We start from the raw sequence: 16,072 nt of genomic DNA on the forward strand, positions 1-16,072 counted from the left end.
TTGGAGAATTTTTCTGAAGAAAAGCAGGCAGTTGAACTGCTCTGGAGTCATAAAAACTATCCCAAAACAAAAACAGCTGTGGGACATCCAGTGTATGTAAACTTTTGAACATTTTTATAAATTATACATTTTCATTTTTAGAAAATCAGTAAATGTAAATATCTATTAAGTAAAATGTATTATTTAATGACAGTACTAAATAAAAATGGCATACATTATGATCCCTCTTATTTTGTTAAAATGATTGTATATTCTGCTAGGGCACAAAGGGGCAAACTCAGTCCTTTAAGTTTACTTTAAGTGTCTGTGTTTGCAAATATTTAAAATATTTTTCTCAATCTAAATGATTTTGCAGTCCTGCTGAGTTTGTTTAATAATATTTACTGTCCTGCTAAATGTTTGCAGTCTTGCATTTGCTGAAAAATAAAAATAGATTTTTCTTGACGCCTTGCTGTGTTTGTGACTTTGTTGACAGTTATTATAAGCGCATATGATGCATTTTTGTATAGAAGGCCCATAGCATTTAAAACATTAAGTGTACAGTAATTTAGAGACCTTTACTGAGACACAAGTGTCCGTTTACGGAGATTTAAAAGCCTGGATTTTGCAGAAACTATTGTCATGCACGGGGATGTTCGTAGATTTACCGGTGAGTGAAATGCTGGAGGACACAAAAAAACAGCAACTGCCTACATTGTTGAGAATCAATGCAATGCCTGATGTTCCATCTAAGCTGCAGCTTTGCATATACATTGCTTTTTGTGCAATGTGAAACAGGTGCTTGAATAAATTTACAGTCACTGTGATTTACTGACATTTATTAGCCAGACAACCTTACTATACTCAGTAACAACAACAACTTAAAATAGCAAGGTAAGGAAAGGGTAAGACAAGAAAAACAAATGATGTACAGTAAATGAAAATGTATGATACATTCCTCATGAAATATGTCAAATTCTGTGTTTGAATGTAGAAAGGGCTTACCAGTGATTTAGGAAGAGGGGGCTTACATATAAACCCAGTGTAAACCAGACTCAAAGCCAGCAACAGCAAACCTAACCCTGACACTGCTGCTCCTAGTGACCAACTCATTAAATAGAACACTGTAGAGAGACAAAAGTACAAAACAATCAATTACAACACAATGCACAAAAAGTATACATACTGTAGCTCTACTGTTTTTCTTCTGGATAAAATTCCATGGCAGGCCACAGAACCATATGGTAAAAAAGGGTACACTGACTGGGACGGGTCTATATAGACCGCAATAGTTTCTCACTAAAACCTTATAGCATCACATATAGCACAACTTTTGCCTCATGCTAAATTCACAGCTTGCCTTGCTATTAGGGGTGCTACTTGCTATGATGAGATGTTTTGTCTTTTAATGTCACCAGTGTTATATTCCTATCCTATTCATGAGCTTGACAAGAGCATTTTACTCAGAAAATCCATATGTCCACTTTAACTTCATTAAAGTTATCAACATATGTTTTTAACACTGCTGCTGAGATGCAGTACAGTTATTTGAATTTGTGACATATTTTGAACATATGCTCTTCTACCATAATCCATTTCTTTTGGAAAGTTGTGAAATCACAATAGTGGATTAATACATATATATTTAATTACATTTTTACAAGTAATAATGAATTTGATGAAATCTGTAGTTTTATTTAGGCTACTCAATTTCACGTTTAATTTTTTTTTTCATAGATACTTTTCTAAAATCCAAATAATAGTCACAGATCTTTAGAAAGGGTTTAAACAATTTGTTTCATTCTTGTTCAATAAACCATTAACTATTCCTGCACATGCTAACTGTGGAACAGTTCGTAAGACATTTATAGTTTACAGGTGGCAGGCAATTAAGGTCAGTTACAACTTTAAAGTAAAGAGACTTTTCTACTTCTGCAGGAAGCATGATGACTGCAGATGTGGCCAGAGCGATAAACTGCAATGTCTGTAATGTAAGAGGCCTTAGATCTTCTTTGCAGTGGCAAACCACAGTGATCATGGTAACATCTCATAGTAAAACAGTTTGTAAACTTTATTTTTTTTTGTGTGCGTGTGTGTCTGTCCCCTGAGAACAAATGTGCGTGCTCTCAGTAGATAGTCACGTGGAATGAAGCAATTTCTAAAAGAAAACAGAAGCATTACTCTCCTCCAGCTCCTGCTGTAATATATAAAGTTTATGTTCAGACTGTCTCCACGACTTCATCCAGACCTTTTTCTTTTTTTCCCGCGAACTTTCGGTAAAAAGATATCCAGTTATTATAATCACCATTTCTTTTTGCAAATCGTCCATCATTTGTTTACTCTGAAGTCACGTTTGTCCACGCAAGATTTCCCGTGTTTACAGTTATAATTTGTGATTTTGACATGAACGGAATCTGTTAAGTGTGTACTGTCACACTGTAGGAACAAAACTATTAAATCTGTTTTTGTGTGTTTTGTTTTGTTACTGGTATGCCTTAATCATGTTAATGTAACAAGACGGATAGAGGAATGCAGCGTTTTATTGCCAGGTAATATTAAGACAGCGGGAGAGATGCAGGTACGTGGATACTTTGATGAATTGATGTGAAGAGAGGAGGCGATAAATTAAATCTAGTGTATCTTCTTTTAGAATGGGGGTTGCCGTGTGATAGGGCTGCCGCGTGATAGCATACACCTCAGTAGGAGTTGGATATGGAGACTTGGAGGGATCGTTCGTTGGAGAATCACAGGAGTCACTAGGAGGTGAGGAGAGATTCGCTGGAGAGAATGTAACCACAAAGAGGTAAGTTAGAGGAGTCAATCCAGGTAACTATGACAGAGGAACGTTCCGCTGTGTAGCCACGAGATTAGACAACTTGGTGAGTGAGGTGTGTGCATTTATGTGCTGGGGAATTGAGTTGAGAATTGAGACTCAATTGTGAACAGGTGCCGGTGATCAGTATTCAGGTGAGGGAGTGCACTGTGATGAGCCTGGCCTGATTTGTCACTGTTAATAAACAGTCTACATATATAAGTTATAGTGAATCTTTAATGTGACTCGGGAAGAACGAGTCATCTCGGGGAGTGATTTGTTCAGTCGCTCATGTGCAATATTCTATAGGTTCTGTTCTGCTAGTAATTCACCTGTGTCAGTCAATGTAATCTTGATTGATTGATTAGTTTATCTTTCGGGATTTTGACTCGTTCCTTAATCACGTGACAGCCCCATACGCTAAACCAATGCAGTCTCAGCCAGAAAGAGAATCGATTAGTTCATAGTACGGGTCTTCGTGTTGTTCATTATTTTGTCACGTGACGTGACAACATTGGCTAGATTAATTAGTTAATTTACAACCTTCCTTACAAATGGGTGCATAGTACTTATTATTATTTTGTATTATTATTATTGGTTATGCTTTAAATGTTGTCCACATGATGGTGAAATCACTCTGATGAAGATTTTTTTTTTTTTTTCAGTGGATTCTATTCTTCAAAAATGACCTTGTTGTATGATTTATGTCTTTTGGATTCACCCTTCAGATTAGACTATAGAACTGTAGTGTTACTTGTTTAGGATTCAAAATGTTATTTGCTTTTAATTTATGTCATTATGTTCTTTTTGAGCAATATTCTTGCACATATATTAGACCAAAATGTCAGGTCTGCCTAGGAATAGCAATTATTATACCAGCAAACTCAAAATTGGATTAAAAATGAACAAACTAGGCTATAAATACTTTGTAATGTAGGCTTGGATTATTATATTATTATATAGCCTAGTGTTTATTTACTGATAGACAGTAAAAAAAAAGACAAATTAATCAATATTTTATTTATAACAGGGTTTTATTTATTTATAAAAAATAATAACACACCACAGATCCTGAAGAAACTGTAACAAAAACACAGTGACAGAAATGTCAGAAATAGTGCATGGGTCTGTCACGTGATTAAGGAACGACTCGACCTGAAGACCCGAAAGATGAAATAATCAATTCTCTTTCCGGCTCAGACTGCATTGGTTTAGCGTATGGGTCTGTCACGTGATTAAGGAACGACTCGACCCGAAAGATGAACTAATCAATTCTCTTTCTGGCTCAGACTGCATTGGTTTAGCGTATGGATCTGTCACGTGATTAAGGAACTTGAAGACTTGTCAGACAAGAGATGGATGTGCTTATCACAGACTGAAGACCCAGGTAAAAAAATTTATTAATCTTTTCTGTATCTTATAGCATTTTTAGTTTTGTATTGTTTGTAGTGTGATCAAAGTTTGCATAAGTACTAGATGTTTTGGGAAGTACCACATCAATTTTTTTATTACATTTTGCTATAATTAACAAAATGACTCGAAAAAAGATTTGTTTATTTTGCTGAACGAGACTCAAAAGTCTGTGACGGTTGGGTTTAGGATAAACACAAGGAGAGGGTAGGATCCAATTGCAAGTATGGGTTTTATTAACAGAAGGGAAAAATACAAAATAAACAGTCATGGGAGACAAACCAAACAAAAAAGGGAACCGGATGAAACAGATAAGAACTCGGAGGAACAAGAAGTTAACGGGAAGACTCGGGAGACGAGCACAACTCACACATAGGGTAAGGACTCAATACATATGAGAGAGAAAGACAGCTATACATAGGGAGACTAATGACAGAGGATTGTCAGCACCTGTGCGATTCTAATTGGAGTGCAATTACTGTGAAGACAGAACCAGACTAGAGGAATTAAAGTGCCTATGGTGAAGTGCCTAAGGAGAAGTGAGCTCACTAGGGAACACCCAGGAAAACAGAGACTGACAGCGTGACATTACCCCCTCCCCTACGGAGCAGCCCCCAGATGCTCCACCTGAAACCCCGGAAAACCCAACAGAAAAAGAGGTAGGAGGGAGGTGAAGCGGCGGACTAGGGGGAGGGACGGAGGGTCAGAAAACAGGGACAGGAGAACCAGATAGAATGGACAGAGACAAACAACCAGGTGGAATGGAGAGACAAAGACAGGACAACCAGGTAAAATGGAAAAAACAGAGACGGAACAACCAGATGGGATGGAAAGGCAGAGACAGGAAAGTGTAACACAAAACAAGGAGTCCAGGAGGGTGGTGGACCGGCGGAGGGAAAAAGGGGAGGGACGGAGGGCCAGGTCCAAAGGAGGAAAATAGACAAACAAATGCAAACAAAAACATGGGTAAATGGAGGACATTAGGTGATTACCACCCGGGTGGAACAGAGGGCCATCACACCCATGTGGTCAAGACAGAAGCCCCCCAGGGCGGAGCGGAAGACCACCACATCCTCGTAGTCAAGGCCAGAGTCCCCCAGGGCGGAGCGGAAGACCACCACATCCTCGTAGTCAAGGCCAGATTCCCCCAGGCCGGAGCGGAAGACCACCACATCCTCGTAGTCAAGGCCAGAGTCCCCCAGGGCGGAGCGGAAGACCACCACATCCTCGTAGTCAAGGCCAGAGTCCCCCAGGGCGGAGCGAAAGACCACCACGTCTTCGCGGTCAAGGCCGGAGTCCCCCAGGGCGGAGCGGAAGACCACCACATCCTTGTTGCCGACCCCATGGGAGGACGAAGATCACCGGTGACTTGACTCAGTCCTTGAAGATCACCGGTGACTAGCCTTGTCTCTGGAGAGTTCATGGGAACCTGAGTCGACTCTGAAAGGTCAATAGTGACAAGCCCTGACTCTGGAAGGCCATCGGTAACTAGCCCTGACTCTGGAAAACCATCTGTGACTAGCCCTGACTCTGGAAGGCCATCTGTGACTAGCCCTGACTCTGGAAGGCCATCTGTGACTAACCCTGACTCTGGAAGGCCATCTGTGACTAGCCCTGACTCTGGAAGGCCATCTGTGACTAACCCTGACTCTGGAGGGTCCACGAACACCTGACTCGACTCTGAACAGTCAATGGGCACCTGACTTGACTTAAGACTGCCTGTGGAGACGTGAGACACCTCTGCTTCGTGCACTGCCTCTGGAACGGCCTCGGGCACCGCCTCAGTCACCACATCGGGAACGGCCTCGGTCACCGCCTTGGCCTCCGGAACAACAGCGGGCACCGCCTCGGCCTCCGGAACAGCAGTGGGCACCTCCTCGGGAACGGCGTCGGGCACCGCCTCGGCCTCGGGAACGGCATCTGGCGCCGCCTCGGGAACAGCATCGGGCACCGCCTCTCGAACAGCATCGGGCACCGCCTCGGCCTCTCGAACAGCATCGAGCGCCTCCTCGGGAACGGCCTCGGGCACCGCCTCGGGAACTGCATCGGGCACCGCCTCGGGAACTGCATCAGGCACCGCCTCGGGAACTGCATCGGGCACCGCCTCGGCCTCTCGAACAGCATCGAGCGCCTCCTCGGGAACGGCCTCGGGCACCGCCTCGGGCTCTCGAACAGCATCGAGCGCCTCCTCGGGAACTGCATCGGGCACCGCCTCGGGAACTGCATCGGGCACCGCCTCGGCCTCTCGAACAGCATCGAGCGCCTCCTCGGGAACTGCATCGGGCACCGCCTCGGGAACTGCATCGGGCACCGCCTCGGGCTCTCGAACAGCATCGGGCACTGCCTCGGGCTCTCGAACAGCATCGAGCGCCTCCTCGGGAACTGCATCGGGCACCGCCTCGGGAACTGCATCGGGCACCGTCTTGGGAACTGCATCGGGCACCGCCTCGGCCTCTCGAACAGCATCGAGCGCCTCCTCAGGAACTGCATCGGGCACCGCCTTGGGAACTGCATCGGGCACCGCCTCGGGAACTGCATCGGGCACCGCCTCGGCCTCTCGAACAGCATCGAACACCTCCTCGGGAACTGCATCGGGCACCGCCTCGGGCCCTCGAACAGCATTGGGCACCGCCTCGGGCTCTCGAACAGCATCCTGTGCTGTGGCGCTGGGCTGGCGGCCATCCTGTGCTGTGGCGCTGGGCTGGCGGCCATCCTGTGCTGTGGCGCTGGGCTAGTGGCCATCATGTGCTGTGGCGCTGGGCTGGCTAGAGGAATTAAAGTGCCTATGGTGAAGTGCCTAAGGAGAAGTGAGCTCACTAGGGAACACCCAGGAAAACAGAGACTGACAGCGTGACAAAGTCTGAGTCGGTAAAATGATTCGAGCTTCCCATCACTAGACATCAGTTAATGTTGGACTAGTGTAAACTTTACAATAAGTTTTACAAATTAATTCCCTTAAATAATGGTTTGTTAGTAATAAGTCGTGTTAATAAACAGTCTACAAACATGAGAAGCATTATCAGTTGATGTTTAGATGATTTCCAAGTTTACCAATAGCCCAAATCAGTGTCCAATTGGGCAGTTAGTATTGTTTATTCATTGTGTGTGTTAGCTGCTCAAGTCAAGTCTAAATAAATGTATGTGTACATACTGTATTATAATTAAATAAAGCTTATTAAATAAAGCTATCAACAGGCATAGTTCATTGTTAGTTCATGTTAACTAATACATGAACTAAAGCATTAGTATACAAATTAAACATGAGCAAAGATAAAGTAATGTTGAACAGATGCGTTGTTCATTTATAGATCATTGTAAATAATGCTTTAACCACAAAGTTAACTAGTTAATGTTAATGTGAATAAACTTGTAAAGTTAACATTAAAAAACATTAAGTAATCCTGAACAGTGTAGTTGTTCATTGTTAGTTCATGTTAACTAATGTAATTAACTAATACATTAGTAAATAAATAAGTTAACATGAAGAAAGATTAAGTAACATTGAGCAGATGCGTTGTTCATTGTTAGTTCATGTAAACTAATGCATTAACTTAAGTTAACTAATACAACCTCATTGTAACGTGTTGCCAAGAAAATGCCATTGCCATCAAAATTTCTGAAGACGTCAGATTTTATTTTATTTATTTTACTTTATTAGTTTATTTGACAGGGACCGTGCACAGTTCAAGCCCTGTACCAGAGTTAGCTGTAAAGCTAATTTACATCTGTGGTCCCTGGGCAAGGAAGATAAAAATAAATAATAAATAAATAATAAAAAAACAAGAACAATACAGACAGTGTAGACAATACTATCAAAACAGATAAAAACAAACAGCATGTGACAAACAGTACTCGGATATAAACCAAAACACAGATATAGATACTCATTCCATGGATTAATGATCACATAATTGATTTGCCTTCAGCCAAGTTTTTAAGGATATTTTAAAACTGTGAAAGCTTTCACAATCTCTAATATAAGGTGGAATTAAGTTCCACCTTTTTACTACAGAAAAGGAAAAAAATGGTTTTCCAAATTTTGTCTTTCTAAACTGGGTTTAAGAGTCACCTGTTACAGAAGCCCTGGTGACCCTTACATTTTCTATGCAAAATGACACACATTGCTTGAGTGGGGGTGGTGCAAGATCATGGATCAATTTATACATCAGGCACATGTCTGCAAAACAGAGAAAACTATCAAAGGTTAATAAATTGTATATTTTTTTTTTAATGGAGCAATGGTGATAGTTTCTTGGTTTTTTGTAGAGAACTGTCACAGCTTGTTTGTAAAGGGTACATAAAGGTTTTAGTGTGGTCCAACCCACCTGGGACCAGCTTGTCGAATAGTATGATAATTGTGAAAAAATCACTGAATGCAAAAACAGTTTAGCTGCGGCTATTGGTAACTGGTGTCTTATATGTCTAAAATTAGCCAAATTAGCGCTGACACAATTGGAGATATTTTTTATGTGTTTTTTAAATCTTAAATTAGAATCAATAATTATGCCCAGATACTTGAAATGATCAACAATATGTATCAACTCTCCCATAATACAGATATCGGGTTGATGTTGTGTAACATTCCTCTTAATAGAGAAATACATACCCACTGTTTTGCTTACATTAAGAGTAAGACAATTGAGAGTTAACCAGTCTTATACTTTGGTCAACACTGCAGTAAGTTTTGCTGCAGCTTGTTCTCTAGTTTTCGCATGGGTGTAGATAACTGTATCATCAGCGTACAATTGGATGTGAACTTCTGGGCAAATCAATGGTAGGTCATTAATATATAAACTAAATAAAATTGGTCCTAAAATTGATCCCTGAGGGACTCCAGTAGTGCAATTAGCAAAGGAGGAGCATCTATCATTAATCCTGGTGCACTGCTTTCTATAATCTAAATAAGATCATTTTGGGATAAATTATATAAACCTCCACTACCACTTTATTATTTATTTTTCCTTCCAGTATTTTGCATAATGAACAGTGAGATTGCTCTGCATGATACAGTATTTTATCATCGTTGCTTTAATCTTAGACTTCTGTGAGAGTCCTGTTTAAAAGACAAATCCGGTTCCAGAAAAATCTACAGCATGATTTTAGCTTCTTGCCCGTTGCCTTTGTCTAATTGTACAGGAAGAGAGCTGAATTGGATGATGACTGGAATTATCTGTTTTTATCCTCTTGCATTATTGTCAAACAGTTTTTCTGTTTGACACTGTAAAGGTGACTGTCCCAGTAGTTCCTGAAAATAACTAACAAATACAGGTTGGCCACCACTGGACTAAAATATTAAAATATCAGAACTGTATAATGTCTTTGCCAGTGCTATACTTATTTTTTCCCATAAGAACTGGCGTGGCAGTTTGTAAATTTAATGTGTAATCTTTCGTTGTCATCTGCATCCAGCTATTTTTATAACAGTAATCATAATTTTAATTCTTCTCATTATTTCCCTAGAGCAGCTAAGGAAATGGAAGTCTTGCACATTCACAGAAAACAGCTTACTTCCGTGTTGAAAAATTAGGTGGATATATTTTCACACATCACACAAAAAAAAAACAGATTGAATTGAAAATTGACAAGAAATTATGCCTGTTGATGCTTTCCTGTTTGGAAGAATTTGCAAAGGTCAGTGGTTGTAGATATGAGATCAGATCATAGGCATAGGGCAATGTCAAGCACACATCACTTTTATTTAGTAAATCTTTTTGAAAATAGACACTTAAGCATTTTATGTCCTAATATATATGTTTAGGTTTTGTGCTATGTAAATTAAATAACATTTTGATGTAATGGTCCTCCACCTGACATAAATGTACTGGGCTACTACAATCGGTCCTGTGGATCAACTGTATCAGAATGTCAAGGTACAGAATGAACATCATGAGTATCTTAATTTGATGTTTTATTATTATTTTTTTTAGAGTAAGGTGAAAACTTTTTTGTAATAATGGATGTTGTCAAAAAATGCTGAAAATCCATTTATTAACAGGCAAATAGTATATTCCTTAACCCATTATCCATGAAAAATGCAGATTTATCACAGGACAATGTCTTACATAACTGAGTCTGCAGAAGTATTAGTAAGTTTGATTTGATTTATAAATTTCTTTACAAAATAACCCTACAGTCCTGTTTTGTGTTGTACATGGTGTCAGGGTTTTCCACTGTATTATTATATAACGCAATTATATTTATCAATTAGAATGATATATTTTTAATTCTTGTTTTGTTCTGATAAATTTGTTAAATTTAAAGGATTCGTTGTAAAGTGAAGGGAACTAAAAATATCCTGTTGGCACATTTTAACATTATTAGGCCAGCCATTATTATTTCTGAATGTAAAAAAATGCAACTTATAAATGACTTATATATACTTTATTTATTTTTTAGTGTCTTTAAAAAAAACCAAAAAAAAACCAAAGCAAATGAAAACAGGCTATTAATCAGTTACAATTTGTTATTGTGGGTTAACAGTAATTATAATTATGAAATAGGCTACTTAGGAACAGTCTGGGACTAAGCTAGGCTATCCAGGTTTTTTATTTTTCTCATTGCATCTGAAAATGACTTTGTGCAGCAAATTCACTTAATGCGGTCTGTCGCAGATTCGCCTCTTGCATTGCTCAGCTGTGGACGTTTTAAAAATGTTTGATATAAAGGTTGCTGTCCCATTTTATACAGAAATTGTTTATTTAACACCCCTTTACGGTCAAGGATCGTCAAAAGCCCCAGATTATTATTGTTTCACATTCACAGCATGTTAAACATCACTCTTTTACTTGATCTGGACAAACTGTGCATCAGTTGAAAGTTTAAAGACTCTAACTTCGATATTTGATCAATGTTTTGATAAAACATTGTTGCAGTGACGGTTTAGTAATTTATGTCAGGAGTACAAAATAATGAATATGTATATTTTTAGAACAGAAATTCACCAAGCATTCATATTCAGTCATGTCTGCAGAGGTTTAATTGTGTTTACATAGATTCACTGAACAGCGTCAATAAGGGTTTATAGTCCAAAGTTGCATATCTGCTGAGATATATGGATATATTTACTGCTGTTTACTTCATATTTCTTCAGACAGAATCATAATTTCTATTCATGTTCCACTGATTTACATGATCTGATCATAATGATCTGCACCCAGTGCTGTCTATGTGTGTTAGTGAGCCTTGTGCACGCTGCCGCTGACAGAGACCTGATTCGTCCATGTCTTGTCCATCATAACTGTGCTTCGTATCCCACCCCCTCAGATCCGCTGATGTATTTCCTGTACACTTGAGTGTTGATATCTGCCCACAACAACACAGATAAACCTCTTTACCCATGAAATATCCAAATAATAAACACACGATTATGATAGAAATGGTTGGTATTTGATTTTCTTGAGATTTGGGGCATTTGTTTGAAAAAATATTGAAAATGTACATCTGAAATGCTAACTTGTGCAGCAATGTAAAAGGCTATAAATAGCATATTTTTACAACAGTAAACGGCCAAATTCCACCCGTGATCACTGTTAACGCGCGAAACGCTCAATTGAAACGGGTAAACTACATGATAAGACGAGATCTAACGTGTGACCATGCTGTGACGAGTCTCTCTATTCTTCTTGCTACAGCTGGTTAGTGGGTGTGGCTAGGAGATTCGTCAACGGAATGATGTCCACCTGTTCATCCCTCTGTAAAAGTTTAGGCTGGCTAGTGTAGGAGTGGGACTTTCTCTGGGTTTATTTTGTGTTTGCTTTAGGCTCTGGTTTGTTATTTGATTTAGTATTTTGTTTCTGTAGCTATTACATTTACACCCATGCACCTGACAGACATTACAGATGACCACGTTTTCTTGTTTAGATATATATTATTTTATTTGCATTAATAAATGTTTATTTCTTTCAATCCAGTCACTGTGTTCTCCATTTCATTTGCCACGGCTTCGAGCCGGTCGTGACAAATGTGGGGGCTCGTCCATAACTTTGTTTGTTTGGTTAAATAGTTAAATAGAAATTTCGTGGAGGATTATAATGATTGGTTTGGATTTTTGGGGTTTGGTCTACTTTACGGGAGTCTGGTTTTGGTAAGTGTTGACTATATTTGTATGTTTGAGGGGAGGTTTCTTGGATATGCTTTCCCTGTTCAGGTTTAGCGGGGTATCCTTAACGGGATGCTCAGAATTTTTTTTTATTTTAGTTTGTTTTGTTTGTACGGTGAAAGCAGCTAGGGCAGTTGTCTCGGGAACACGTCCGTGTTTTGTAATGGTGACTTGTTAATCGGTTGCCATTTCAAACACTGGTTTACAGTGTATAAAAACCCGCTGCAAGTAACTGTATGAAGATTAGGGATCAGTTTAAATAGTTTGGAAATTTAGGTAGAGGGAATTGTTTATCCAGTTTTTACCCCCTCAAATATATATATTTTTTGGAAATCAAGTAGCCGTACGCTTATCTTTTACCATGGATTCAAAGGTTGAGGAATTTATTAGTGCTCCATCTGAAGATCTGTTGAATGGGTTTTCTAAAAAGAAACTGGTAGAACTTGCAACTCATTACAAAATTAGTTTGTCAAGTCAAGATAAACGTCTAAAAGATAGTATTAGAACTATGACTAAGACTGAGTTGTCTGAACGTGGAGTTTTGAAGTCTCAATCTTTGGAAGATGCTTCAGCGTTTGTTAGTGCTGCATCAATGTCTCATCTAACATTTGAACAACAAAAACAGTTGTTGTTAATTCAAACCGAAACGAAAAAAGAAACCGTAGAAGGATCGCATTGAGATGTTTAAACTACAGTTACAACAACAACAGCTTGATCTGGAATGTTATCGGTTAGATCTGATCAAAGACGGTAAACTTAATTTAACGGAAGGTGTAGAACGTGGTTTGGCTTTGTGTAAATTTGATGTTGCGACTAATATGAGCTTGATCCCTAGATTTGAAGAGGAAGATGTGGAACGTTTCTTTTTATTGTTTGAACGTGTGGCAAAAGCGCGAAAGTGGCCAGATGAGGAATGTACGCTTATGTTACAGTCTGTTTTTACAGGAAAAGCTCAAGAAGCGTATTTGTCTCTGTGTGGAAGATGCTAAGGACTATTTGACTGTTAAGAATGCAGTATTAAGGGCATACGAGTTGGTCCTTATACTGTTGCTCGTCAAATTTCTGAGCTTAACTATTTGATTAATACGCCAGATCGGAAAAAGAAGACTAGAGTGTGTCATGTAAATTTGCTAAAGCCTTTTTATGGTTCTGAAGATGTTGACACTAAAATAAATCAAGTTAACATCGATATATCCAATTCTGGTATTAAACCTGTGTTGCTTACAGGTTCATTTGGCTGTGATGCTGAATTGTCAACTAATTCAATTCTGATAGGAGGGGATCAGGATGAGATTGATCCTGGAGATTCTATTCTTCAGGGTCGTTTACACAATTCAGAATCGTTAAGCTCTTTGCCTGATCGTTTTAGTCACTTAATAGAGGTGCAGCGTACCGACTTGATTGATTTGATTTCTGAATATATTACATTGTTTGCCGATACTCCGTCTCGTACAAGTCTTATTGAACACGACATTGATGTGGGAGATTCAGCTCCAATTCATCAACGCTACTATCGAGTATCTGCGACTAAAAAGCAACAATTAGGGAAATAAACTATATGTTGGAAAATGATATCGCTGAACCTTCCTTTTCAAGTTGGGCTTCTCCTTCATTGCTGGTAAATAAATCTGATGGATCATTCAGATTTTGTACTGATTACCGAAAGGTAAATGCTATAACAAAACCGGATTCATTTCCATTACCTCGAATTGAGGACTGTATTGATCAGGTGGGAAACGCTAAATTTGTTAGCAAGTTTGATCTGCAAAAAGGTTACTGGCAAGTGCCTTTAACTGAAAGAGCTCGAGAAATTTCTGCTTTCATTATACCATCTGGATTATTTTCGTACAACGTTATGAGTTTCGGGTTGCGCAATGCTCCCGCAACTTTTCAGCGTTTAATGAATAAAGTTATTTCTGGTTTGAAGGGATGCACTGTGTACTTGGATGCAATGTTGTTTTCATCAACGATGACGACAACAAAATGATTTCGTCGACGTACCTTTTTTTATGATGATAAGGCGACGATGACTAGCTAAAAATGGCTATAATGTGACTAAAACATGATGAGATGTTTTCGAGATTTTGTTGACGAGACGAAAATGATTATAAGTCTGACGTTCACAATGCATATCATTTCTGCCTGTTTTGGAGAAGCACCCGGCTGCAGCCTGCAGATCGAGGCAGGGCTGCACGTACTTTTAAATGCACACTTGAGCAGCGCAGCGCACTGTGACTCCATGTTGCTTTGAGCACATCATTCTGCACCCGCGATGTGCATATGCGCTTTGTGCACTCTGTTTTGAAGCGTTTCATATTATCATGGTTTTGCGCACTGAAAGATTATTAAAAGCCTATATTTTTATACCTAGCCTACACAATACATTTAAAATGAGCATAATTTAATTGTATATTATTTGTGTGTAGTGTAGGCTATATAAATACATACACTTCTTAGCTCTTGACATCCATATATAAATATAAAATTGTGATATTTGCTGCGGGGTGAGGGCTTCGATAACTCTCTCTTTTTTGACCATACATGTGTTTGCATCCCTGAATGTTTGTGTCACTTTTATTAGACAGGGTTGTATGGTGTTTGTGTTTACAAATAATATGCATCTTGTTGTTGCACTGGCAGACAAGTTGAAGCACAAGTTGTAGAGCATAAGTATGTGTTCCTCAATAGCTTATATTTTGGGCACATTGTTCATTGCACTTTAGCAATTTCTCAAATAAAGCCACAATTGCCAAAGTAAGAATGTTTTTATTCCTGGATTTTTTTGGAGTAAAACAGTGATTCCACTGTTACCACTTTATCTGTGTGTAATGTTGTAGTAGCTCAAAGTTTTTTGCTGTTTAAACTTTAAACCATTCCTTTATAACTGTGATTACTGGTGAAAATAGGCAATGTGCTGAAATCTCCATCAATGAGAAAGTCTAGTTTATTATGCAAAGCTTTTAAGGTTAACTGTTGTTTTAGGAATTGCAACACTCGTTACAACCTGTCAAACATAAGTCAACTTCCAATACTTTTTAATCTAAATTAATTTGCTAAAGACTACTTTTTTGTTTTTTACTAAAATTGACTAAAACTTGACTAAAACCTTTTTGTGTTTTCGTCGACTAAAATTTCACTAAAACCCTTTTGTGTTTTCGTCGACTAAAACTTGACTAAAACTATCAAGTTTATAAGTGACTAAAATGTGACTAAAACTAAAAAGCATTTTCGTCCAAAAGACTAAGACTAAAACTAAAAGGGCCGCCAAAAACAACACTGACGTCGTCGTGTATAGTCAGACTTGGGAAGAACATATTGTTCAAATTAGAGCACTATTCGATCGATTTGTGGGGGCAAATTTGACCGTTAATTTGTTAAAATGTGAGTTTGCCAAGGCCACAGTAGTTTACTTGGGGAAAGTGGTTGGGCAAGGCCAAGTGTGCCCTGTCCGTGCAAAAGTAGAAACGATTGATAACTACCCTACTCCTACCACAAAGAAAGAACTTATGCGATTTCTTGGAATGGTAGGGTTTTATAGTTGTTTTTGTAGTAATTTTTCTACAGTGGTGGCCCCCCTGACAAGTTTATTGTGGGGCGGAGTAGACTTTTGTTGGACATCGGTTTCTCAGCAAGCCTTTGAAAAGGTAAAAATCCTTCTTACAGGGGATCCTGTTTTGAAAGCTCCAAAATTTTATCAGGCGTTTCGTTTCGTGGATGCCAGCAATGTGGGTGCTGGTGCCGTGTTGTTACAGACTTATGAAGATGGAATTGAT

General features: G+C 39.1%; 1 protein-coding gene across 3 annotated transcripts in view; it reads right to left on the reverse strand.

Moving 5' to 3' along the window:
* LOC128020207 (interferon alpha/beta receptor 2-like) overlaps positions 1-16,072 on the reverse strand; it is a 142,160-nt gene that overhangs the window by 84,901 nt on the left and 41,187 nt on the right. For all 3 annotated transcript variants that reach the window (XM_052606982.1, XM_052606984.1, XM_052606985.1), the window contains one exon: positions 985-1,103. In XM_052606982.1, coding sequence (XP_052462942.1) covers positions 985-1,103 — 119 coding nt within the window. The remainder of the gene's footprint in view (positions 1-984; positions 1,104-16,072) is intronic.

This window comes from Carassius gibelio, chromosome A9, assembly GCF_023724105.1.
Source record: "Carassius gibelio isolate Cgi1373 ecotype wild population from Czech Republic chromosome A9, carGib1.2-hapl.c, whole genome shotgun sequence".
Lineage (NCBI taxonomy): Eukaryota > Metazoa > Chordata > Actinopteri > Cypriniformes > Cyprinidae > Carassius > Carassius gibelio.